This window comes from Gadus morhua, chromosome 17 (assembly GCF_902167405.1).
Source record: "Gadus morhua chromosome 17, gadMor3.0, whole genome shotgun sequence".
NCBI classification, from domain to species: domain Eukaryota; kingdom Metazoa; phylum Chordata; class Actinopteri; order Gadiformes; family Gadidae; genus Gadus; species Gadus morhua.
In genome coordinates, this window is record NC_044064.1 from 16,442,189 (window position 1) to 16,469,843 (window position 27,655).

General features: G+C 50.8%; 1 protein-coding gene and 1 long non-coding RNA gene across 3 annotated transcripts in view; one reads left to right on the plus strand and one right to left on the minus strand.

Annotated features, from left to right (window-relative positions):
• Positions 1-26,685, minus strand: LOC115529599 (uncharacterized). The gene is made up of 3 exons (XR_003973590.1): positions 26,494-26,685; positions 26,311-26,401; positions 1-584 (listed from the first exon to the last, which is right to left on the minus strand). It is a non-coding gene; the product is annotated as an uncharacterized LOC115529599 (long non-coding RNA).
• ankrd53 (ankyrin repeat domain 53) overlaps positions 25,867-27,655 on the plus strand; it is a 5,438-nt gene continuing 3,649 nt past the window's right edge. The window contains exons 1-4 of one of the 2 annotated variants that reach the window (XM_030338411.1): positions 25,867-26,060; positions 26,317-26,422; positions 26,555-26,754; positions 26,990-27,142. In XM_030338411.1, the coding sequence (XP_030194271.1) occupies positions 25,939-26,060; positions 26,317-26,422; positions 26,555-26,754; positions 26,990-27,142 (581 nt within the window). In that variant the 5' untranslated portion in view covers positions 25,867-25,938. Of the gene's footprint in view, positions 26,061-26,316; positions 26,423-26,554; positions 26,755-26,989; positions 27,155-27,655 lie in introns of both variants that reach the window. The other variant, XM_030338410.1, reaches the window with a different exon arrangement.

The following is a 27,655-nucleotide window of genomic DNA, read 5'->3' on the forward strand; positions in this document are numbered from 1 at the left end:
TTTTTATTACTGCAGGCTTATTCCTGACATCCCATAATTAGCAGTCCAACAGCCTTGCCGTTAGCCCCCGAGTTAGCTTATGATTAGTCACATTTCGGAAAGTGGGCGGAGGGCAATTTGGAGAACTTCTTTCCAGAAAATCTCAAAAGTATGTTTTGGTTCCCATTGAGGAAAATCGCCGCTCAACTCAAGTAGGCCTATTGCACCAGCGCTGATGTTTCTAATCATATAAAAAACAATTTGACCTCTTTGCCTTCGGCATTGTTAAAATGCTGCTTTTCTTATTCATACAAAACACATACAAAAAGAGAATATTCTTTCACTACACACCACCATTCAGCTTAGACTATTTGTCCAAAGTAGGAGGATTCTTTTTGTGTGACAGATGCCGCGTTTATCCGTCGATTGTCCGCCATCAACGGCTCCTTCTTGTTATGATTGGATTCACTGTTGCAGGGGCTGTTGTGTGTTTTTGTCCTTTTATTTCCTCCGCTACTTGGCATTTTTTTTCCAGGCCTGTGTTTTTCCTCGCCCTTTTCAGGGTCTCTCACGGCCGTCGGACCCGTGGAGCCCTTGACGAGTCTCTGCGTGAAAGGGTGACACAAAACAAACACCGACCCCGGCGTCGACACTTAGCATTAATGTAGGGCCGTTCAGAAGTGCGTGACGACGTGTGGAGGCCAACGCTGACGGGATAGAGAAGCGGCGGTGGCGGCGGCAGACCAAGGTGAACGCCTCACGCTTCGCTCCTTTTTTAAGGACAGGCGGTGCATCCCCCCCAAAAGGTCAGTGTTAGTGTCTCTTAGGGGTGTGAGGATCTCTATAAGAAGTGACAGACCACTTAGGAGGGGGCTGGGTGCCGGGGGGTGGGCAGCAGGACGTTGGGTGGTGGTACATCCCCCCGGCCCCCCGGCCCCCCGGCCACCTCCTAGCCTATCCCCCCAAAAAGGTTCCTGCCATGTTTATCCGCCCGATTTGATTAAATAACGCAGGCTTTTGCGGTTTGGCTCGCTTGGGCCCTCTGTAGTGCAATAATCGGGCCGTCAACGAGGTGAAGAGGAGTTGGCCGGCCGGGTGTGACTTATTGACGTGCGATATCCCATGATGCATAGCGGCGATCGTTGTCAAATTGAGCCGATACAGATGTTCGGTGCATACAGGGTCTTCTTACAAATTAGTTTTCACGGGGTCTTACAGGTGTCGGTTGTTTGCATGACCAACACAGGGATGGATTTTTGGCAAAAAATGAGTCCCAATTCCTCCTATCCTTCCCTATCCCTAAACATACTTTACTGACCTAAATAGTTGACCTAAATAGTGTACTGTAATACATCTGCCCTTCTCCCCGTTCTCCTGTCTTGATCCCACCTGTCGTTGACGTTTTAAATCGTAGCTATAATATACAATTATATAAAACTTATATAAACCTTGCTTATATCAATCTATCAAAAAGGAATTGGTATACATTCTCCTTGGACCAAGGTCCATTCCTCCCTCTTATTGAAAGGTGTTCAGAGTTTGTATTTGGACCGACACTGTAGCCATGACGTCTGATACTAAGGCCATGCCAATCTACAGACTTCTTTGATATGTGGCTTCCTTTAACCATCTTGCAGCCTTGCTTGCTGCCTTGTAGACATCTAGTCCAATTCACCAATAGTGTATGGCAATTTATCTTGGATTGGATTAGCCCGCTGACTTCGGCCATGGCCAATCCCGAGCTCTCAACGATTGTCACGCCAAGATTCATGTACATCCATTGTCTCCTTGAATGTATGCTTGGTAGTTTTGCTGCCAGTATCTTCTCATGATCATGCTCTAAAATCAAAAAATCTATTATCTAAATCAAATATTTTGCTGTCAAGATGCGTCCTAAAAATATGTAATTCTTCATCACCACCTCATCACCCACCTGGCTTTCATTTTTGGTGGAGACCGAAAGCCAGAGATTGACAGCAAGAGAGAGAGCGAGAGAGATGGACAGTGGAGAGAGAGAGAGAGAGAGAGCGAGAGAGAGAGAGAGAGAGAGAGAGAGAGAGAGAGAGAGAGAGAGAGAGAGAGAGAGAGAGAGAGAGAGAGAAAGATAGATGGAGAGAAAAAGGGAGAAAAAGATGGAGAGATAGACGGAGAGAAAGAGCGAGAGATAGATGGAGAGAAGGAGGGAGAGAGAGATGGAGGGAAAGAGGGAGATTGATGTTGAGATGGGAAGAGATAGTGAGAGAGATGGAGAGAAAGATGGAGAAAAAGAGGGAGAGATGGAGAGAAACAGGGAGCGATAGATGGAGAGATGGGTAGAGAATGAGGAAAAGGTAGAGACAGATGGAGAGATGGGGGAGCGATAGTGAGAGAAGATGGAGGGGGTTCATTCAGATAGATGATATTGATGATGTCATCCTCCCGCCTCCAGTGAGTGTTCTTTCCGGTTGGCTGCCTGCAGTGGGCCGGCGCCAGGTCCTGGAAAATAGCTAATGAGATGCCCATGAGGGTTCCTCTGCACTTCCATTGGCCGAAAGGTAGACAGCTGCCAGTGATTGGCCAGGTGGTGGTTGGCGTTTTCTATCAAAATCTAAATGTTTGTAAATCGTCACGCACAGTACACTAAATGGTCCATGGATCAACACACACACACACACACACACACACACACACACACACACACACACACACACACACACACACACACACACACACACACACACACACACACCAATAATTGGTCAACTTGCCTTTATTTATCAAAGATGTAAATCTTTCTTCATCCAAATGGTGGGTTTAACTGGAGGTTAGTGTGTGCAGTTTCTCTGAATGGCCAATAGGTGGCGGAAGCGAGAAGGGGATAATGGGGCTGATCAATGATCTCCGGTCAATTCTTAGCACTACTTATAGTTAAGTATTGCCTCTGTTGAATGTTTAATATATATTCTTCTGTCTTCCATGTGTAGCCAACCAGATGTCTGAGGACACTATCAGCATCAGCTTATCCCCCGTTTACATGAAGGAGATTCTGAGCAGCCCCCCCCATGGGCACTCCGACCTGACACTGAAGTATAAGCCTGAGTCAGATGCACGGAAAGACAGAGTCCGACCGGGCACTGAATTTCTGAAGGCCATTCACTGGCCACTACCTATGTAGGGAATACTATTGTATAAAGCTGGAGCTGCTATAGCAGGGACCTAAATCAACAAGGTTTCTCTCTCTCTCTCTCTCTCTGTGTGGTGGCAGTGGCGAGTTCAACATATAGTCAAGTTATATAGGGACATAAATGTATGGGGAGAGCTAGAGCTTGAAGGCAGTAATGTGGACTGGGTGAGTGTTTCAGTCAGGCTGGGGGGAAGGGGACGGTCCTACAAGATGACTCGTCTCTGCCAGAGAGACTGATGGGTCAGTGTGTGTGTGTGTGTGTGTGTGTGTGTGTGTGTGTGTGTGTGTGTGTGTGTGTGTGTGTGTGTGTGTGTGTGTGTGTGTGTGTGTGTTAGCAATTGTCTGCCACTGTGTTTGACTCTATTAGTAAGTGTGTGTGTAGGTCTTCGCTCTCCACAATGTCCTCTTTGCCAAAAAGTATTTTGTCTTATCTCATGTCCTCCACCATCGCTATCAAGGACACTACAGCCGTCCTTTTGACGGTCTGAGGGCTGACCCCACCCTGAGTAATGAGCGGATAATGTGGAAACAAGTCCCCGTATTCATCATTATCATAGTTCTCATAATAGAGATTAAACTTCTCCTGCAGCGTTGGCGTGATCCTCATCATCATTATGATGATCACAGTTCTCCTCTTCATCATTACGATCAAAATTCTCATCTTCAAGATTATCATGATCTCGTTCTCATCTTCGTCATTATCATGATCATAGTTATCATCTCCAACGTGTCACAAGGTCTAAAGCGCATGGGGTCAAAAGGTCAGGCAGGACCGGAGCACTGTGGGTTGCACTCGGCTTGTGGAGAGAACACACTGCGTGACCTCATTGGCACACTGTGTGTTCGTGCGTAACACACACATTGTATGACCAGATGGCCGCCTCGGGAGAATGTTTTTTTTTTTTCTTCTTTTTTTATCTCATTCAGGTCTGTTGCATTCCCTCTCTCTGACACACACACACACACACACACATACACATGCAAACACACACACACACACGTACACAAGCAAAAACACACACACGCACACACACACACTAATCTACTCTTAAATAACATGTCCACCCGGGTTGAGTCACAGAGAATAGAAATATGACAGCTGCACACAACCCAGAACAAATTGCCTCAGATTTTCATGCACACACACACACACACACACACACACACACACACACACACACACACACACACACACTTATTATACAGATGCACCAATGTATACATAAACATGCCGACACCACACACAAATTCATGAAGTGGATGCAATCACACCAAGGTATTTCTCACACACACGCACAGGCACACACACACACACACACAAACACACACACACCTTTAGAATATTCTAATGTGCACCACCTCCTCTTCACCTCGGCGGCCAGACACCTTTAGAGGTGGAGGAAGAGGCTAATTCTGACAGCCGTCTGGCACCTTGATAACGCACCTCGCCCTTCCCCCCCCCGGGCATTATCACAGGTAACCTCGCCCCTGATTTTTATCTCGATTACGCCCCTCATGAAAGTTTGATGGGGGTATGGAAAATATGTAGGAGGGGGTGTTGGTGGTGGTGGAGAGATGAAAGATTCATTGTTGATGCATAATGAAGTCCCTGTGGTGGGATCAACGGCGAGCCTTCATCACATCCCATCCCGGGAAGCAGGACAGGGGAGGTGTCTCGTGTGTGTGTGTGTGTGTGTGTGTGTGTGTGTGTGTGTGTGTGTGTGTGTGTGTGTGTGTGTGTGTGTGTGTGTGTGTGTGTGTGTGTGTGTGTGTGTGTGTGTGTGTGTGTGTGTGGTAGTGTGTGTGTAAGTGTGTGCGTGTGTGCGTACGTATGAGCATTTTGTTTCTGTTGGTCCACTATGACAAGCATCTGGGACATAAAAAACGCAGCAGGGACGCTGAAGAGAAACTTTGCTCTGCAAGTGTATAAAAAGCTCTTACGGAGCAAAACAAGCCTTGGATTTGGATGACCTTTGAAAAGGGGACATGAAAGAAATTAACACAAAAGCTACATTTGCGGAATTCAAAGCTTAAGTTCAGACCGGTTGGTAAGAAACAGATTTAACTGTGTTTCCTCCAAATTACGGTCTAATTCTAACAGTGACAAAAAATGGCATATATAGATTACCATGTTGACGATCATTTTGGGTTCACTTCCCTGAGATAAAGGGGCGGGCCCGAGGGCCCTCAGACCTGGGAGGGAGCTTGTGTTGGATGGAGCTTCTGGCTTAGGGATAGCTGTGGCAGGGAGGAGCTTGTGCGGGGAGGGGTGTGGCTTGGCGGGGTTTGACTGGGGAGGAGCTTGATTGGAGCGCAGCTTACGGTGGGAGGGTTTAGGTGGGGGAGGAGCATGGGGGAGGGGCTTGTGGGCATTAAAAATCTAATTTGCTCAGTGAAGGGGCCATGATAGAGCTGATGGTGTTGGCGTAACGTGTCCTTTTATGGTCATGTGACATGGAATGCATGTTTTGTCAGGTGGATAGGAAGGAATGTAGGATGATTGGAAGGAAGGAAGGAAACAAGGAATGTAGGATAATTGGAAGGAAGGAAGGAAGGAAGGATGATTGGAAGGAAGGAAGGAAGGAAGGAAGGAAGGAAGGAAGGAAGGAAGGAAGGAAGGAAGGACAATTGGAAGGAAGGAAGGAGGAAAGAAGAAAGGCACTTGGAAGGAAGCAATGTAGGACGATTGGAAGGAAGGAAGGAAGAAAAGAAGGAAGGGAGGAAGGCTTTGAAATCTGTCCCCCGTAGTGTGTAGAGAGACGGGAAGGACAGGGCTGCTGACGGCCACGCTGGAGGTGACCTCGCAGAAGGCGTATCCCTGGTTTCCGTGGAGGGAGAGGGGAAGAGGACTCCCGTTAGACATCAGCCACGGCCCCCCCGCCAAGCATAACCGCGTCAGGAGCTCGCGCCTCATTCCCCCTCAAACCAGGTCTGAGTCACCCCTCGTTACCGGGCCCTACCCTTTCAACACGGGAAGTTTGATTGACGTGTGTCTTAACCTATTGGTTAACCTACTTAACCTATATAAGAAAACTAAACATGAACGCTACGCTACTCTAAAGCCCCTCATACAGGATGACTGCAAAATAAGTCATACTAGTCTAAATACTCTATATTTAGACTACATGGACTACATGCAGAGCTCATAAAACATGCATACAGTGGCATATGGTGAGCCAAGCTGTGGGCTCTGCAAGGGAGCCAAAAAGGCCACCTATACTCACAACAGAGGCCATGGACGCTATTGTGTTTCTAAATACAAAAAAAAGGCTACCAAGGTCAACAGTTCACGACCGCCGCCGCTGCGAGCAACCGGCAAGATCTGCCGCTATCGCCATGGCAACGTGGAGAAGCCGAGGACCCGTTCCCGCCGCTGCCACATTCTGAAGTGTTATGACGGGCCGCGGGGCGGGAAAAAAACGGGCGCCGCCGTCGCCACCCCGGAGCGCCCGGGGACTCTGTGTGATCATCATCTCCCGCCTACCCCTCACCCACCTGGCCCCGTTAACGCTGGTGTCCCAACACGTCACAGCGCACCTTTTAAAAAGGGTGGCATACTCTATACCCCCAGGTGTGAGTGCGATTCACGGTTACGAGCCGTTTTGAAAATCTGCCTCTCCTAACATCACAAGTGGCCGTGTCCACCTAGATGTGTGGAAAGATGAGCCACGTTTGCTAAAGTCCACTGAGAGGACTGATAGGACTGATCTATCCAGCACACATCTAGGTGGACACGCCCACTGATGTCAGAAGAGGCAGATTTTCTAAACGGCTTGTAACGGCTAATCACACTCACACCTGGTGGTATAACATGTCACCTTAAAGGCGCCTCCAACGAGTGCAAGCCGGTTAAGGCGTTCAGTCTGAAGCCGCGGTCGGCTTCAGAAGGCCCCCAAGCACGTCGAGGTTACAAGCTACAGACAATCCACGATGTTTGACAAGGACAGACGTTTCTCCATGCATCCGATTAGTTAATGCCAACCAAACGCTTTGGAAGCGCGGCTTCGCTTCACGAGGGCACGGTACACATTGTTAAATGAGGGATCCAAATGAGGTAAGGCATCAGTGCAGAAAGGCATATGGAAACAGTGTCTGGTCATGTCAGTATCCAGCGTGTTGCGTAAGAGTGCGACGCGGGCTCCATTCCAACGCTAACGTCTGTGGGAGTTCAACGCGGGGGCTTTGATGGCGTAACTCACTGGTGAACTACATCTGACCCTAAGCATGTTTGGGTTCAGCCTTAGCACGTGTCCACCTCCGGTTCACCAGGGAGAGCTCGTGGCTTTGGGAAACAAGTTGTTTGGAGTATGGTTTCGGATAATGATGATAAAGATACACACAAATATGATACAAGAACACACACGCACACAAAGTCGGATTTGGTTGTCCTTATAGAAATCCATGTATGGTGTTAGATAGTTGTGTGAACAAATTACATAACATACCTCTAAGCTTCCAGAAAATAAATCACGAGTTCACATTCTGTGAAAGAAATGTTCCATTATAGAAGAGATTGTGTTCAGTAGGATATTTCATTTTTTTCTACTACCATGAAATGGTGACCTTCTATTCAAATTCACTCATCGAAAGACACAGGGTTATGTTAAAACAAATCACGGGGTTAATGTGTGGCATTGCCCAATAACACACACACATTTGTCCCAATCACAGCGGAAATAATTAAGTTGTTGAATGTTTAATCACATGCACTTGGGGGGGGGGGGGGGGGGGGAAGCAAATCAAAAAAGGGGGCGCAATTAGCTTGCTCGTTTTAAGATCTCACCATTATTCATGAGCGCACGCACGGCGAATCGCAGGCGAGCCAAACGAACACAACCTCGCACGAGAGCAGAAGGGGACGGCTCGGGCGCCGGAGGGGCTGGGACGGACACCGCTGCAGACCGGGGGACAGAGCCCCGCTGCCGGGACAAGTCCCACAGCAGGTATTTACTATTGTTTTTACCATCGTCTATATTATTATTGCTCTGAATTAGTACATTTATGAGAAATAAAAAAAAGTATTAATTAGGAATTTCTGTGTGTTATGATAGTTGGTATGTTCCAGCTATTATAGGAATAAACTGTTTTGTATCGCAGATTACCGTTAAAAGCGTTGCAACAATAAGGCCCCTTCCTCTTCCCGTGGCGGTCCAGTCGATGCACACTTTATCTCATGATCAGATAGCTGGACTACAGAGGGGGGTGGGGGCTGTGTTGTGGGTTGGTGGTGGAGGAGAGGGTTGGTGAGGAGAGGGGGGCAGAGGACTCAGCGTAGCGTTGGTGAGCGTCAGCGCCTGCCCCAGTCCCTGAGCGCAGTGCATTCACAGTTCACGGGCTCCTCGACCCAAATGCAATGTGACGGCGGAACCTTTACTGAAGCAAGCGAGAATATAGTATCAAGAGAAGGCTGACCGGTCGTTGAACCGCCGCCCTAACACGGAGCAAATTAACATCAGCCCGGAGAGCTACGCGTACATTAACATCGCCTAAAAAGGATGAAACTCTTTAATGGTTGTGTTGATTACAGTGTAGGCTGTGTTATAGTAAATATGCAGATGAGATGGGGATAGGGAGACTTGGGCCACTGTTTTTCTCATACAGTACGTTTTAGGCTTTTTATCTTTATTAAAATGCCGTGGCTACATCTCTGCCCTGATGCCTTCACTACCGTCAATGCTTTTTGTACATTTTGTGTATTTATTTATCCATATATTCGGCAGAGCCAGTGTGTAGAACACGACTTGTTGCAGCGAAGAAGCGATTGGCTAAAAAGGGGTTAGAACAGCCTATACAATTGAACCTAACCAATTAGGCACCTGCTCTGAAGGGCTGACAGCTAATCAGGGTACAGTTGCACCCACAGCAGGTTTGGGACTCCAGCAACAGCCCACATATTCAACTGACTGGTTCTCAGAGACTCCCAGCCTCTGAGGGACTGTCCGACTGTCCAACCAAACACATGAACAGACGCTAATGTGAATGGATGTCGCAACCGATACCGATAAACAGTGTTGGGCTTTAGAGTGTTTATAGGCTATAACAACAATAATAGTTGTAAAAAAACAATAAAAATCCTTTTTAAACAACAGTGGAAATCAAAAATAATTTGTTATTATAAGAGCTTCAGCTTTAAGTTCATAACATACATTGGGTTTATGGATAGGTTGCTGTCGGTTGAAAACAAGCCCTCCTCAGCTCTGCACTGACCCACTAGGTCTCCAGTGGACGATGACACACGCACGGACGTGACCCCTTCAGTCCAGCCGCCGGCCGCCTCTCTGACAGAGTAATGAACTGCCCCTCGCCTCTCCTCCCCCAACCGCGGTGGAGCCTGGGTAATGACAGGGGGGAGGCCGTCCTCCCTCGCGTCACACCCCCGGAGTGACGGCCGTGCTCCCGGCATCGATCCCTGTGCCTCGTCTCACCCTGGGCTCCAGCCCAGCGGAGAGCGGGGTGTTGGTCGATGGCTGAACCAGCTCGGAAGAACGCGTGGAGAAGAACCATTGTCCTGCAGTCATACAGAGTCGCCTTAGTGGTTATAGTCTCCTCCTGACCGGCTGTTGTTGTGATGTGAGTATGTTCATGAAGAGAATATGTCCCGTACAGACCAACAATGCAAACTCCTAATGTGAGATGTCTTGTAATGGGGAGTGGGTACTATAGAGTATTGAAAGAGACAGACCAGGTGAAAGGGAGGGAGTTTCTCTGAAAGCTATAGCAGTGCTGTGGTGATAGAGGCGCCACACACACACACACACACACACACACGAACACACACACACACACTGTGGCAACCCCACGCAGTCGGCCATGGACAAGCCACCTCAGCACCATGAACAGCGCCCTCTCTGCGGGCAGTCAACGGGAGATACCTACCGCTCAGCGCAGCTGACACGGGCAATCACGGGCATTGGGGAAACCGGGGCGACGGGGATGGGACAGGAGCCTTAAATGCAGGGCACGAGGGAGACGGGGAGGTGAACGGGTTGGAGAAAGACGTTGTAGCGAACAAACGCCGGCTGGGAGTTTAACCACGGAACGTTTTTACCTACAGGAGTGAACCGGAGGCGTCGGGAGCCATTTCCCCGCTGACCCCGAGGACGGGTCTGACCAGGAGGTCCCCCGCACCCTTATTCCCTATTGTGTGAGAACCTGAGTTATATTCCTTTTCCCGTTTTTTTTTCCTGAGCTCCACGAAATAAATCGTTGCACCGCAACCCTGTTTGAGCCGTTCATTGAGAAATCTCCGCCGATGACGAGGGGGGTTGCCACAACACACTCTGGTGGCCCAGCCGCTGAGCAGTGCCCCGAATGGCCACGGGGTGGCCACAAAGGCAGGCAAAGGCAGCCAAGGGGTGTGGTTCTGGATGGGAGGTACTACTCAGCTTACCCTGCACAGGTGCGCTGAGTTAGCCCTGCAATCAGAGGGCCTTTTTAACTCCACCAGAACAGGCTGAAGACAGACTGGCTGGAGGAGCGTGTGGAGACCAGAGACACGTTAGGCCATTCTCGTGGTAAGAGGCCTGTGGCCAACCCTCTTGATCACTCCAAAACTAATCAATGAAGTTACGTTCAAGTGGAACGAAGAGCTGTTTTGTCGGTGTGTGTGAATTGTGTCATGCTGTAACCCGACCGAAGGTCGGCAGCTGAAGAGGAACCCCAACGACTTGAAGAGGAACCCCAACGACTTGAAGAGGAAACCCAAGCCGAGCTAGGGCGAAGAGGTCAGTGGCAGGGACCACAGACCCCCTAACCTCGGACTATCTTTCTCTCTCTCTCTCTGGCCCCACCCCAGGAAGAGCCAGAAAGGGCACCCTGACGACAGCCGCCAACCCGGTGAAGATTTGAGTTGCCTTTTGCCCCCTCCCTTTTCCCCCTGCACCTTTTTATAAATAAATGACTTAAGTTGATTTCACCGCAACCCCCGCTTCCGCCTGTTCTATTCTGATTGGTGATCCCACTGTTGTACCTCAGAGACCAGGCGCCCACATATGGTGGAGAATGCAGGCATCCTGAGTCCTCGCTATCAGTGGGTGAACCGATCGGAATAGGATATAAAAAAAAAAAAATATATATATATATATATATATATATATATATATATATATATATATATATTATTATTTTTTTGAACATGGAAGAAACCAGGAGAGCGATCTTGGAAACCCAAGCCACGCTGCAGTCAGCTGTAGCTGAGTTGTGCAGGGTAAGCGGAAGACAAGAGCGACGACCACGAGATGTGCTGACCAAGCAGACGCCGGATGATGACGTAGAGACGTATATTGCCTTGTTCGAAAGGACTGCAACAAGGGAGAACTGGCCAAGAGCAGAATGGGCGAACAACCTAATACCCTTCTTGACTGGGGAAGCTCAGAAAGCCTGTCGGGACCTTTCCGTTGCAGATGCCATGAACTATGATACGGTCAAGGTTGCCATCCTGGCTCAGTATGGACTTAGCCTTCCTGCTCGGGCCCAGCGTGTGCATGAATGGAGATATGACCCTGCGGTTCCAGTCCAGGCCCAGGTAACGACACTGGTCCGTTATACCAAGAGCTGGCTGGAGGAAGCTGCAGGGCCACCAATAGTGGACCGCGTTGTGATTGACCGGTGCCTCCGGGGACTGCCAAACGACGCCAAGAGGTATGTCGCCCAGCAGGGGGCTCCAAGTGTGGACAGATTAATAGCCTTGCTGGAGAACCACAGGGTGATGGGTAGCATGATGTGATCAGAAAGTGTCATGCATACTAACTTTAAAGCCAACAGAGGGAAAGAGACCAGTGGCAAAGCTGTGAACACGCCAACAGCCCGGACACCGACTGGCTGGACCAGACAGACGGAGAGGCGAGAACCAATGCCTCCTCCTCGCCCACGTTGCTATTCCTGTGGCCATGAGGGACACCTAGCCAGAGAGTGTCCGGATCGGGATGAACCGATGCCTACGGCCGCATCTACGGGTGGTAAGGGCTTCTTCAGCCAGACCCTAACTACCTGTTGGGCCCACCAGGGGGCCCCAGCCCCAAAGTGTCCTGTTAAGATAGGCGGGAGAGACACAGAAGCACTCCTTGACTCCGGAAGCGTGGTTTCTCTAATCAGACCCCAGTTTGCTAGTGACACCTGGGGAGAAGAGATCTCCGTCTCCTGCATCCATGGAGACACCCGGAAGTATCCCACCTCGGAGGTCCAGGTTATTACTCCCCACGGACCATTCACTCTGCGGGTCGGGGTTGTAGAGCAACTGCCGGTGCCAGTGCTTTTCGGCCGAGACAGCCCGCTCTTCTCCCACTACTGGCCGGAGAAATTGAGGAACCGGAATAGGCGAATCCGAAGACGCCTGGTTGGGACGAAGGCCTCCGCCACCCACCAGGCTTGTGCCGCCGTGTCATCCGATAGCAGCCCGGCGGAAACCAGCGATGACGAAGTGAACAGGCCCCTCCATAGGCAAAGTACAGAAACGGATCCTGGACTTGCAGCTGAGGAGCAGGAGCCCCTGGAAGAGATACAGTCGGATGAGGTATTCCCAGAGTTCCCCCAAGTCGAGGTGGATGAAACGCTCAGGCCTGGACGATTCGGGTCAGCCCAGCTGCAGGATCCCAACCTGACCCAAGCCTGGAGGGATGTCCGAGTGATTGAGGGCCAAAACCAGGATGGGGTGAGTCAAGTGTCTTTTCCCCATTTCATGGTTAAAAATAAGCATGCTGTACCGAGTAACACGAAAAGACTCTGAAATCTGTGAACAGTTGCTTGTCCCCAGGGAATATGTCACAAAAGTGTTGTACCTAGCACACTCCCACTTACTAGGGGCGCATTTAGGGAGAGAAAAGACCTATGACCGTGTCCTCAGCCGCTTCTACTGGCCGGGGGTCAAGAGAGCCGTGGAGGAATACTGTGGAGTGTCAAATCAACTCCCCTAAGGTAGCGTACCAAAATCCCTTAATACCCCTTCCAATCATTGAAACATCCTTTAGTAGGATTGGCATGGACATTGTCTGACCCCTCCCGAAGTCTAGCAGCGGCCACCGCTATATCTTAGTCATTCTGGATTACGCCACGCGGTATCCAGAGGCAATTCCCCTACGCTCAGCAACAGGAAGGGCGGTCGCCCGGGAAATGTTCCTGCTCTTCAGTAGAGTGGGATTGCCTGAGGAAATCCTTACAGACCAGGGATCCTGCTTTATGTCTGGGGTGATGAAAAGACTGTGCCAAAGTCTGAAGGTGAGGCAAATTAAAACCTCTGTCTACCACCCTCAGACAGATGGACTCGTGGAAAGGTTCAATCAAACCCTCAAGCACATGCTGCGCAAAGTTGTAGAGGTGGATGGTAAGAATTGGGACCAGCTGCTACCTCATGTCCTTTTCTCCATACGTGAAGTTCCCCAGGGTTCCACTGGATTTTCACCATTCGAACTATTGTACGGACGGAGACCCCGGGGCATGCTGGATGTGACCAAGGAAGCCTGGGAGCAGCAGCCATCCCCCCAGCGCAGTGTCGTGGAGCAGATGCACCACCGAATGACCCAGGTGTGGCCCTTGGTTCGTGAACACATGCAGCAAGCCCAGGCACAACAGGCACGGGTGTACAATCGAGGAGCCCAGGTGAGAGAGTTCGAACCAGGACACAAAGTGATGGTCTTGGTCCCCACGAATGCCTGCAAGTTTTTAGCCAAATGGCAAGGACCTTATGAGATAATGGAACGAATGGGACCAGTGAACTACAGGATACGACAGGTTGGCCGAAGGAAAGGCAAGCAAATGTATCACGTAAACTTACTGAAGCCATGGCATGAACCTCCCCCTGTCCCCTCCAATGTCTTCAGTGCCAACCTGTCTCCCCAGAGTCTACCGCCAGTGAAAATGGGTGATCAGCTGTCGTCCAGACAGGTAAAGGCCCTCGGAGAACTGCTCGCCAGGAGCAAAGATGTCTTCTCTGAGACCCCAGGGAGGACAACAGTCATCGCCCATGACATTGAAACCGAGCCGGGAAAGACGGTAAGACTTCGACCGTATCGAATCCCGAAGGCCAGACGAGAAGCCATCAGAGAGGAGGTGAGGAAAACGCTTGACCTTGGGGTCGTGGAAGAGTCCCACAGTGCCTGGTCCAGTCCTATAGTCCTTGTTGGGAAGCCCGATGGTAGCATTAGGTTCTGCAATGACTATAGAAAACTGAACGAGATCTCTCTATTCGACACTTATCCTATGCCCCGTGTGGATGAGCTGGTCGAAAGGTTAGGACCTGCCCGGTTCATCTCTACATTAGACTTAACCAAGGGGTATTGGCAGGTGCCACTAACGCCACAAGCAATACCGAAGACGGCGTTCTCGACACCAGACGGGGCCTTCCAGTACCGGGTCCTCCCATTTGGACTTCATGGGGCCCCGGCAACTTTCCAGAGGCTCATGGACAAGGTGCTACGACCACATCGGGACTATGCAGCAGCTTACATCGATGACATCATTATCCATAGCACGTCATGGGATATCCACCTCCGGCACCTAGAAGCTGTCATCCAGGCCTTGCGGGAAGCAGGGCTGACGGCCAACCCTAAAAAGTGTTCCCTGGCCCTGGAGGAGGCAAACTACCTTGGGTACACTGTGGGGCGAGGAAATGTCAAACCCCAAGAGAAGAAAGTCGATGCCATAGCAACCTGGCCCCAACCCCAGACGAAATGTCAGGTGAGGACCTTCCTAGGGTTAATGGGATATTATCGACAGTTCATTCCTAACTTTGCCTCCATAGCTGCCCCCCTGCATGAGCTGACAAGCAAGAGTGCACCAAACAAGGTGAAGTGGACGGACCAGACCGAGCAGGCCTTCAATCGTCTGAAGACGGCCCTGTGCAGCGAGACTGTGTTGCACACACCTGACTTCAGCAGGAGGTTTGTGCTACAGACAGACGCATCGGAGGTAGGACTTGGGGCGGTCCTGTCCCAAATACACGACGGCATGGAATACCCGGTAACCTTTGTCAGCCGCAAACTACTACCACACGAGAGAAACTATGCAACCATAGAAAAGGAATGCCTGGCAGTTAAATGGGCCATGGAAAAATTACGTTATTACTTGCTAGGCCGCGAGTTTGCAATAGTAACTGACCACGCTCCACTGAAGTGGATGGCCCATAACAAAGACAAGAATGCCAGAATAACCCGTTGGTTTTTACACCTGCAGGACTTCAAGTTTACAGTGGAACACAGGGCAGGGAAGCTTCATGGGAACGCTGATGCCATGTCGAGAAGGGATGATTGCTGTTGGTCTGTTGCTCCCCACCGAGGTTCAGAGCTGAGGGTGGGGGTATGTGGTGGCCCAGCCGCTGAGCAGTGCCCCACATGGCCACGGGGTGGCCACAAAGGTAGGCAAAGGCAGCCAAGGGGTGTGGTTCTGGATGGGAGGTACTACTCGGCTTACCCTGCACGGGTGCGCTGAGTTAGCCCTGCAATCAGAGGGCCTTTTTAACTCCACCAGAACAGGCTGAAGAGAGACTGGCTGGAGGAGCGTGTGGAGACCAGAGACACGTTAGGCCAGTCTCGTGGTAAGAGGCCTGTGGCCAACCCTCTTGATCACTCCAAAACTAATCAATGAAGTTACGTTCAAGTGGAACGAAGAGCTGTTTTGTCGGTGTGTGTGAATTGTGTCATGCTGTAACCCGACCGAAGGTCGGCAGCTGAAGAGGAACCCCAACGACTTGAAGAGGAAACCCAAGCCGAGCTAGGGCGAAGAGGTCAGTGGCAGGGACCACAGACCCCACTAACCTCGGACTATCTTTCTCTCTCTCTCTCTGGCCCCACCCCAGGAAGAGCCAGAAAGGGCACCCTGACGACAGCCGCCAACCCGGTGAAGATTTGAGTTGCCTTTTGCCCCCTCCCTTTTCCCCCTGCACCTTTTTATAAATAAATGACTTAAGTTGATTTCACCGCAACCCCCGCTTCCGCCTGTTCTATTCTGATTGGTGATCCCACTGTTGTACCTCAGAGACCAGGCGCCCACAACACACACAAGGTATCAACAATATACATGAGGTTAAAGGTGTACAACATGGCTCATGGTGCTTGGAATATCCAATCAAACTGTAAAGTCCTAAAGCCATGGGATCAACATCAACCCAGGACCCCAAGACCACCACCACACCCAATGGAAGACCAATGAGTTCGCTCTCTCGCTCTCTCTCTCTGCGCATGTCAAACTCTCAGAAAATAGCACACTATGTATAGGTGCCGCTAAGTGTTTCACCCAGATCTGGATCCATAACGACGGCCAGGCGTGCGTGGTGAAAGTGCACGCAGAACGAAGGGGAAAATGTGCCCATAGTCATGGAGAACAATGAGGCGTGTTACAACAGGGGAGCACTGGGGCGATGAGATCCCCAGAGTGGATCTCAGTGTTTCTCTACATCGTTGGGCAGCGCTTCTATTGCCCCTGAATAATTCAACAAGGTAATTAGGTGACTGTGGCCTCCTCAGGTCCCCCGGGAACCTTGCACAGACGCCATTTTAAGAAGAGGAGAGGGTTCGTTCCACAGTTCTTCCTTCCTTCCTTCCCCAACATCCTCCTCCTCCTTTCTTTACTCCCTTCTTTGCTTCCTTCCCTCCCTCCCTCTCCTCCTTTCTTCCTTCCTTCCCCCCCTTCTCCTTTCTTTACTCCCTTCCTTCCTTCCTCTCCACCTTTCTTTCCTCCCTTCTTTCATTCCTTCCTCCCTCCCCCGTTCTCTCTTTCCTTCCTCCTTCCCCTTTTCTCTCTTTCCTTTCTTCCTTCCATCTCCTCCTCTTCGTCCACCAATTTTGTCTTGGCCCAATCCCAGTTCCCAGGCTCCAAAATGTACAGAGCGAAAACCTTGAATCGAAACGTTACAAAAAGAAACGGCACTCGCTCGAGGCGAAAAATGCAATTTATTTCAACCATCGTAATGTGGGTTTGTGTAACTGTTTGAAAGAGTAGTTTGTGTGATTCAAGTGTGTGTGCGTGCGTGTGAGTGCATGAGCGAGCGAGCGTGTGTACTGTGGGTACCCTCATGTGAGTTTCAATGTGCCTACGGGGGGGGGGAGTTAGAGGCTGTGTGTGTATGTGCACATTGTAAAGTGGTCATTGTCCCTGAAGCCGTCGAAGCATCCACACATTTAGCCTTTGTTTACATCTCCACTAGCAGGCTCGTGAAAACTAGGATAGTGAGTCAGCGTATTTATATAAATATATATTCCCTTTATATACACACTCCCTTGAGCACTGTCCTTCTGGTGAACTGGGAGGAGCAGAGGCTGACCCGGGTGCAGTCCGACCTGGGTGTAGCAGCAGGGCATCACCTGTGGAGATCACCTGTGGAGATGCCACAAGGTAGCGCCAGCCACATATCTCTGCTTTATATATCACTGTTGTTTAATCAAATGCACAACGCACAGAATCACTTCATCCCGAACTCAAAGCACACCCATTTTGACCATCACAGAGGCGTGCATGCGTGCTGGTTATAAAACCATTGTTTGTGTACCAGTGTGGGTGCGACTGAGTATAACTGCGTGTGCGTGTGTTTGTGTGTTTGTGCCAGCCTGCCAGCCTGCCGGCATGCATGTGACATGTTATCAAGCAATCTCCCAGCTAGAATGAAATCCTTTGACCACAGTCTGAACCAACCCACCACGCTGAACACATCCACACCAGCCTTGAATTACCTTTTCTGATCAATATCCGTGGAAGAAAAAATACCATCATTCTGTCCTTTAGAAAGCGCTTCCAAAAGAGGTTGACCTGCGATGATTCCTGTTGCCAATGGAGAAAGGGGGCACCCGAGGAAAAGTGCAAACTTTGGGTGTTTTATTGATGAGAGACAACAACAGCAGCGGAGCACGGCCGTGCTCGCGCACATTTTAAAGAACGGTCCGACATACAAAGATGACACGGCTTGCGCAAACAGGCTGAGTGCAGTTCAACATGGACGCCGGGACACAGGGACGCACTGCAGCCATGTAGCCCATGCATCATTTACCCACGCACCATATGGCACATACCCCCTTTGGAGAGCCAGTGAGGACGCACGAGTAGACTTCTGCCAGGGGGTGGGAGACGTGAACGGGCTGGGACCTCACAATGTCTACAGGTGTGTTGTGTTTTAATCTAAAATGGCTGAATAGAACTACGCTGATTTAATAGACTGTAGTTCAATACATTAGAATGCTCGCTGGGGGACAAAACCATTCATATCCTTACTAGTGATGAATCTGAATTCTGATAACGTAGTTGTTTCCGGCTGGAAAGGCACTGAAGGTAAGATTGGACAGTTGTGGAGAGAGAGAGAGAGTGAAGGTACGATTGGACAGTTGTGGAGAGAGAGAGAGAGAGAGAGAGAGAGAGAGAGAGAGAGAGAGAGAGAGAGAGAGAGAGAGAGAGAGATTGTAAAGTGTTGCATTCATGCACCTGTGAGTGATAGGCAGTATGGATTGCCCAAAACCAATCACATAAAGAGGGTCAACTCTAAATGGTTGCGTACAGAGGCAGGCGCAGTCAACTCAAAACTCCTAGAGCATTTCCCTCCCTAATGGCTGACGGATGGCTATGCTGTTTCTAACATAAACCACTCTAATCATTGCTTGTAAATCCTACCTGCTGCACCTTTAATGAGGCTTCCATTGGAATACTAACTTGACCAATCACAGCACACAGAGACCACGCTTTGTAACGTCATAAGGTTGGCCTAAAGCAACTCATGCACAGAACGGGAAATCTCAGGTTCCAGCCACACCAATACGTTGTTCCTTTTAAAGCAGAGATTTAAAGCAGAAATCGACCTGCGTCAAGATGAGCGTTTGAGCACCGTTTCCAAAATAATCTCTGTCCATATTACGCAAGGAAACGCATATTACCCACACAACCATTCCCATACACTGGGCATGCGTTTTCAGTTGGTTGATAGTTGCAGGTAATACTATGGAGGAGCCCATCATTTGTCATCCATTTTGAATTAACCACTGGTGGTCAAGGCTGACCCCTTTCATGGTCTGTCGTGTTTTGGTGTGTTTCCCTGAGTTTCCCTCCTGTGTTGATTACTGTTCCCTCCCCTAATGTGTCTCAGCTGTTCCTCGTTGTGTTTGTTACTCAAGCCCTTGTCTTTCCTTTGTTCCTTGTGCTATCATTGTGGTTGTTCGTCCTGCGTGTTCCCTGTTCCCTGTTGTCACCTGAGTTCCCTGGTTCCTTGCCTTAGCCTTTAGGCGAAAATAAAGCGCTGTTCTCCCTAAACCGTCTGCGTCTGGGTCCTACCTGCCTGCCTGCACCCGCAACCCTAACAGAATGATAGCACCCACATTGGACCCAGCGGACGATCAATTTTGCCGTGAGTTGGAGGATTTATTATGGTTCATTATGAAAGCAATGGATTTTTGGGAGAACATTCCCAGCAGGAAGGAGCAGGAGGCTATCGTGGGGCGTACACGCAGGGCTGTCTCTTCAAGGCCCGAGTTGGAGGACGCCTTGCCCGAGTGGGCAGTTGAGCTGCTCAGCCCCACAGTCTTTTGGCCTGAGAGCTACATGCCGGTGCCACCGGACTTTTGTGACCGGCCTAAGCCTCCACGCTCCTACTCTCACCCTCTGCCCCCGGTTCCCCGCTACCAGCCTCTGCCTCCGGTTCCCCGCTCTCAGCCTCTGCCCCCGGCCCCACGCTACCAGCCTCTGCCCCCGGCCCCCCGCTACCAGCCTCTGCCCCCGGCCCCCCGCTACCAGCCTCTGCCCCCGGCCCCCCGCTACCAGCCTCTGCCCCCGGTCCCTAGCTACCAGCCTCTGCCCCCGGTCCTCCCCTACCGGCCTCTGTCCCCGGTCCTCCCCTACAGGCCTCTGCCCCCGGCCCCCCGCTACCAGCCTCTGCCCCCGGCCCCCAGCTACCAGCCTCTGTCCCCGGTCCCTAGCTACCAGCCTCTGTCCCCGGTCCTCCCCTACCGGCCTCTGCCCCCGGCCCCCCGCTACCAGCCTCTGCCCCCGGCCCCCCGCTACCAGCCTCTTCCCCCGGTCCCTAGCTACCAGCCTCCTCCCTTGCGGACAATCAGAGTGGGGGTGGTGAGTTTTGGGTACCACCCGGTTCCTCCTGGCACTCCAGCACCCGCACTAACTCCGGTCCCCGAGCCCTGTCCGGTTCCTGAGCCCACTCCGCTCCTTCCAGAGGGGGACCGGCCTCTGCTCCTGCTGGAGGGGGTCCGCCCTCCAGACCGTCCAGGGGAGGCACGCCCTCCGCTCCTGCCTGTGGGGGCCCTCCTCCACTCCTTCCCGAGGGGGGTTCCTCTTCAAGGCCTTCCAGAGGGGTCCCGCCTTCCAAACCTTTTGGAAGGGGCACGCCCTCTTCCTCCAGAGGGGACCAGCCCTCTACCTTGCCTTCCTGAGGGGTCCCGCCTTCCAGAGGGGGTCCGCCCTCTACCTCGCCTACCTCCAGAGGGGACCAGCCCTCTACCTGGCCTTCCTACAGAGGGGGTCCGCCCTCTACCTGGCCTTCCTACAGAGGGGACCCGCCCTCTACCTGGCCTTCCTACAGAGGGGACCCGCCCTCTACCTGGCCTTCCTACAGAGGGGACCCGTCCTCTACCTGGCCTTCCACCAGAGGGAACCCGCCCTCTTCCTGGCCTTCCACCAGAGGGGGCCCGCCCTCTACCTGGCCTTCCACCAGAGGGGGCCCGCCCTCTACCTGGCCTTCCACCAGAGGGGACCCGTCCTCTACCTGGCCTTCCACTAGAGGGGATCCGCCCTCTACCTCTCCTTCCTCCAGAGGGGACCCGCCCTCCACCTCGCCTTCCTCCTGAGGGGACCCGCCCTCTACCTCGCCTTCGCCGGCCTCCTGAAGGTTTCCGCCTTCGCCACTGCTGGCCTTCAGAGGGGTCTCCTTGCCGCTGCAGGCCTCCTGAGGGACTGAGCCCTCATCGTCCTTGCCGCCGGCCTCCTGAAGGGTTCCGCCTTCACTCTGCCTCTGCTTGCCCCCCAGGCCGTCCGCCTGAGGCTCCCTGCCATGCCCTGGGGCAGTTTTCTGGCCGCCGCCTGACGTCCCTCCGCTCTGCCCCAGTCCATTTATTTTTTTTTGATTCCCCCCTCCTGGCGCCCCTCCACCCACCCGTTTTGGGTTTGACTTTCTTCGTTTTTTTGCTTGTCGTGGGTCGCCTGGGAGTCGACCCTTAAGGGGGGGGTACTGCCAAAGCCCTTGTCTTTCCTTTGTTCCTTGTGCTATCACTGTGGTTGTTTGTCCTGCGTGTTCCCTGTTCCCCGTTGTCACCTGAGTTCCCTGGTTCCTTGCCTTAGCCTTTAGGCGAAAATAAAGCGCTGTTCTCCCTAAACCGTCTGCGTCTGGGTCCTACCTGCCTGCCTGCACCCGCAACCCTAACGGACCCTTGTTTCCTTCCGGATAAGGGTCACATGACAGGGGCGTGGCGAATAAGGGAAGGACACGTCATGATTGGTAGAACCCGATCAGGTAGCGTAAAAACGTGTCAAAGAGGTTATTTAACGCCAGACTAGTGTGGACACTAGCCATTAACGTAGCATACGTTTTGCAGGATCCGACCGAACAGGACATCGAATCACCACAGATGATGGCAGTGACTTGCAATGGAAGAATCGTATCAACTACTGCGCTGTAGATCTGACTGTTGAGTAGGATCACCATCCCGTGGGAGTGAAACGAAAGGGGACAGAACCCCATGACCTGGCATCAGCTGTTTGGTACCCATGCTGCACATGACCATTGGTACGGACACCCATGAACAGACGGAACACACGAAACGTCTCTGTAGCACAGAAACACACACGCACATACACACTTTTCACCTAAAACCGAACCCAGATAGAGTGACCTTGTTCCTCGGGATTGGAATCAGTGATCGGGAATGCAAAAATCCTGAAAGTCCAGGGAAGCACAGGCTGGAGTAATGGCTCTGGTTTGAGCAGGAACAGATCTTAACCTGCCGTTTTAGACAAGCCCCTGGTCTCTTCCACTTGTGTACATCTGCTTGACTTCCAGGGCCTTTGCTGTCATTTAGTTTCATGTGCTTTCATTTTCTTTTTCCTCATCTCATTTTGCTTTCTTGTCTTGTGTCTCTTGCATAAAGAGCGAGCAAGCGAGAGGAGAGAAGGAGGGAGGGAGGGAGGGAGCTTCAGGGCAGGCTGTCTGCTGGGACATCATGGTTGAGGGAGCATGGCCAACAGATGTAATATTCATACTGGAATGGCAAAGAGACAGAGGAGTATAGAGCTAAAAGAGATCGTAATCTTTTTAAAAGATTAAAACTGAAATGAGTAGGATAAGACACGACAAGCAGAGTAGAGTACAGTCGACCAAGCGGCCGTGGCTTGGGGGGGTCGGTAAGAGCAGGCAGTAAAGAGGGCCGTCTTCAGAACAGCCATCATACAGGGGCAGGAAGTGGAACGGCTCACTCAGTTGAACTATCTGGGAACACTTGTTGACAATAAACGTACCCGTCAGCCCAATGGCAAGGCAGGGTCTCCATCAAACTGAGGAGCTTCAATGGCAGCAGAACCGGCTCTGACCCCCAGTCTACAGATCAGTCTAAACCTCTCGGTTTGGACACAGGACCCAGGTGGACAACCAGGCCGGCGGAATCACAAAGCCATTGCAACTTAAGAACCTATACAGCGGTTTCTTAACCAAAACGGCACCAAGGTATTTCAATTAACCCACCCACCCATCTACATGACTCATCATTCAGGGGACTCAAGGTCCCCCTAGCCAGGAAGAACCTTCTAGACAGGGACATCAAGAAATAACCCTCCCCCTACGACCCATAGCCCATGAGCAATGATGCTGCTGGAGATGTTTTGTATTTGAGTTGCTCACGGTCTGCTCTATACGGTTTGTTCTATACTGAGGACTGTCGGTTTATACTGTGCACCTTCGGCTATACGTATACAGTTTACTGGCTTTTTATACCGTGGACCGTGTTGTGATACTGTATGCCATGTTTATACTACGTACCTTTTCTTTATAGTATTTTGCCGAAAGGCCAAAGAAAAGTTCACATTTGATTTAATTGTCCTCTCCATCTATCCCTACCTCCCTTATCGTTACGTGTCTTCCTCCACTCCCTTCTCCTCTCATCTCATATCCATTGCTCACCGCACACCCCCTGCGGCAAATCCCCACATCCCCTCTTCGTCTCCCCCACCCCCCCCCCCCCCCCGCAAAAGAGAGGAGGCGCTAGGCTATGTCAGGCTACGCAAGGCTGCCACGAAGGAAGAGGAGAAGGAGGAGGAGGAGGAGGAGGAGGAGCATGCTTGCCGTGCCGATGGAGAGGGAGGTCGCGGCGCAGTCACCCTCCAGCCGGGCCGTGCCCGCTGCCATCGCACATTAGCACATGTGTCGCCTTGTTGAGCACGGATGGGGGGGGGGGGGGGAGAGAGAGAGTACAAATAAGAGGGTGAGAGAAAGCAAGACTGAGAGAGACCATAGGAAGGAGAGGTAGAGGAAGGAGGAGCGAAGAGAGGACGGGAGAATCGGACAGTCTGGAATGAAGGAGGGAGGGGGGGAGTTTAAAAGAGAGGGGGAAGGTAAGAGTGAAGGAAGGGGGGGGAGCTCCTTCTTCTCCCCCCCCCCCCCCCCCCCGCCCGAAAAAGGAGGACATCAGCGCACTTACACAAGCATAGTTCAGCGCCTGTGGCCACCCCAAGGTGCTTATGAAATACGAAGCATCCACTCCCTCTCCTTTATTCACTACTCCTTCCTCCTTCAGTCCCTTCATTTGTTCACCGCCTCTTAATTTGTCATATGTCACAAACATCCCTTCATCTTTCTTTTATCTATCTCCACCCAACCCAATCTCTCCCTCTCATTTAAACTTTTGCAAACAGTCTTATTTCCACTAAATAGCACTTGACACACACACACACACACACACACAGTGTAATTCCATCACACAGTTTATAGTAAAAAAACAGCACTGAACGTGTTTCAATCAACACATCCCAGGACAGATTTTACGAGTGAGCAGCTCATTGGTCGAAAGCTCCGTGGACCATAAGAACAATTCCCATTCCACCGGTGACGATGACCACGGATGGATGCAAGCGATTGGCTCTCGAGGCAGGCCAATGGGAGAGCTAGCCATGCGGCTGGAACATGATCTCATTGTCATCGTAGCCCTAAGCAGCTTTGATGGTCCAGCTGTTAATGTGCAGCGACTGCGCCGACTGAAGCTAATGCAGGCGAACTACACATGCCAAGCTTTCACACACAACACTGGTTGCCTGACACCGTGCAAACACACACACACACACACACACGAACACACACACACACACACACACTTTACCCTCTATCCTTTTGAATTTGTTTGGGAGAAACAATAAAATGAAATAAGGGGGACACACACACACACTCAAGGGTAGAAAAAATCTCAAATGTCATAGAAACTAGGATGTGTGTGTTTGTGTGGGTGTGTGTCAGGGGACCAGTACTGGGAGACCCAACATGAAAGAGCTCTCCACTGATGGCTCCGTGTACAACCTCCCTGTGACATGTGATCAAGGTCAGACAGCAACACCACGAGATGCAGGAGCATCTACAGTAGTCTGGCCGCCAGATAAACTCTCCCCCATCACACACACACACAGGGTTTCCCCTGGTGTTGCAGGTTGATGCACTGCAGATACTCTAGGGGGGGCTACAGAGTGGAAGAGCCACGCTGACATGACCCGTCCTTGACCCCCACAATCCTTACACCCTCAACTTGTCCGCTCAATCATACTAAGTGTGTCTCTCTCTCTTGACACACACACACACACACATTTATAAATACAGGAAGTCTGACACTAATAAAAATAACCACAATGCAGTTTGTGTCATTCTCCCCCACCTCCGGTACCATGAAAGCACTACCAGGACGTGACTAAACTACTGAATAAAACCCAAAAATACCACAAGAATGTCAATAGATAGATTATCTGGTGCAAAACCCCTAGACGTTAATTTCTTATCTTTCTGCTCAATATGGTCCCCATGATAGTTCACACACACACACACACACACACACACACACACACACACACACACACACACACACACACACACACACACTCAGTCAATACCAAACCCCGATCTAAGGGGGGGCGGGGGGGGGGGGGTGGACTGCGGCCAGCATGGCTGGGGGAGGTAGCCGTGGGGCCTGTTGAAGTATCAGTGACAGCAGGGCCAAGGGCTGCAGTTCTGACTGCATCCGTCAGAAACAATCAGCCCATCGGATCGAGCCCCACTATTGGCTGTCGTACAGGGTTGGGTCAGCCTATATAGAGGAGGATGGGAGGGTTGGGCAGAATTACATTTTTGACTGACATATGCAGTGAGGCGGGAAGGTTCAGAAATGGATTTCAAGTCAAGAGACTGAATATGATGACTCAGTATGCGCTATGATTGGGACTGCTACATTCGATGATGACTTAAATATTCTATTGTTGACAAATTGCCTGCTGTGTTGTGTAGGCCAACCTGCAACATCCTTCTTTGTAACATAGCCTATACAAACTTACATAGAAACCTATATGCAAAATATATGCAAACCAACAATTATATTTAAATTCTTCCATTCCTTTCCGGAAAGCAAAGGAAGAGCTTTACCATGACAAGAGACATTCAATAATACATAATTGAACTATTATGTATCACTGTGGGAAAAGACCAGTTACAATAAATAAGGCGACGCCAACTCAAAATAATTGAATTCGGTTTCTCTCACTGACACAAGAGCTTTAGTTTAGTTTTGGAATGGCAAATAACAGTTTCATATCCCGTACGCCTCCTCTACGCTAAATATTCAAGCAGTACTAAATGTAAAGGCATGTGTAAAGCATGCGTAAAAGCATGTAAAACATGCGTCAATCGTTACCATGGTTATAAGCAACAAATCCGTGCAACAACAAATCCCTCAGGCGCACAGAGTGAACAGAAGTCAATGTCGAGGTATCGGAAATTTTTAACTTTTGCATCTTGGTGTTCTTAACGAATATAACTGTTACATTAATTATCAATAGCTTTCATAGTTATAGTATTCAGTGCGTAAAATATGCTCGAAGCCCGCCCCAATAGCCTACAGATGATGGCTACTTTAGAGTGAACCGCATCTACAACTACAACTGCGTCCTTGTTATTTTAGTTTTTCTTTTGGTAGATACGTATTTAAACATTATGTTGTGTGTTCCGTCAACCTTACCATCAGAGCTCTTCCGAAAGACGACCAGTTCAAAGCGGCGGCGGCTGGGGACCCCGAATGGCTGACCCTCAGCCTGAAACACGCGGTGGCACTGCTGGACACAGACGAACACGTCAGCAACAATTTAGCGCCATTGCTACAAATACGCCTAGTTCTTTAACAATTGTGCCACTAGATACCCACGCTCTAATTGCGGTTGTTTTTTATTATCTTATGTTTCTGACGCTTCTCTCCCGGTCTCCAGGGTGTGTCTGCGCTCCACGTGGCCTGTCTCCACGGTCAGTTGACGTGCGTAAAGCTGCTCCTGGAATCCGGCCTCGTGGACATCAACGGCGGCTGCGGTCAGGGCAGACGGCCCGTCCACATGGTCCTGTCCACCCAGAGCTCACCCAACACCTCCGCCTGCCTCGAGTACCTGCTGGACCGCGGCGCTGATGTCAACGTGTATGGTGCACTTTGTACACTTTGAATTTATTCTTTGTTGAATCACTGTTACATGTTAAATAACTGCTCCCCAACGACGATTTAGTATTTCCTAGCTGGAATACACTATTTCAGTTATCTGCTGAGATGGACGATACTGACACACGATGTGGAGTGGAAGGAATACATGCTGCATTTGTGTCGTGATGCACACATTATGGTCAGAATTAGTGCATCTATCATCGCTTTCTCTCAGCTCTACTACCTCCGCGGTCACCCCGCTGCACTCGGCAGCGGCCGAGGGCATGCTAGCTTGCACGAAGATGCTGGTGCGAGCCCGGGCGGACGTGCACGCATGTGACAAGAACGGGCACACCCCACTGGACATGGCACGCTCCTACTGTCACAGGTTGGTGGCACGGTATGTAAATAAGTGTGTGTGTGTGTGTGTGTGTGTGTGTGTGTGTGTGTGTGTGTGTGTGTGTGTGTGTGTGTGTGTGTGTGTGTGTGTGTGTGTGTGTGTGTGTGTGTGTGTGTGTGTGTGTGTGTGTGTGTGTGTGTGTGTCATAATCTTTCCCCTTAATGTGCAGTTTCAGGCAGGTAGTCTACAATCAATAACAGAATAGGCATTCAGTATCAGTCACACACGTAGACCTATGGTCAAAGACATTTAAAAGAAAAGTGAATCATTCGACTACTATATTCACAGTCCTGATATGCTACCAGCCGGAATGGAACCAAACGTCCTCATTCGTCCTTTTGGTAGCCTATAGCAACCGAGTGCGTGGATGCTACAGTTTGCGTGGCGATGCTGTGTGGCCCGAAGCGATGAGTGCAGCACATTTGCATGGCTCATTAATGTCTAGTTCATGTCCTCTCTACAACCCTGTTGTTGTGGTGGGGTCGGTTCTTTTTGTTGTGT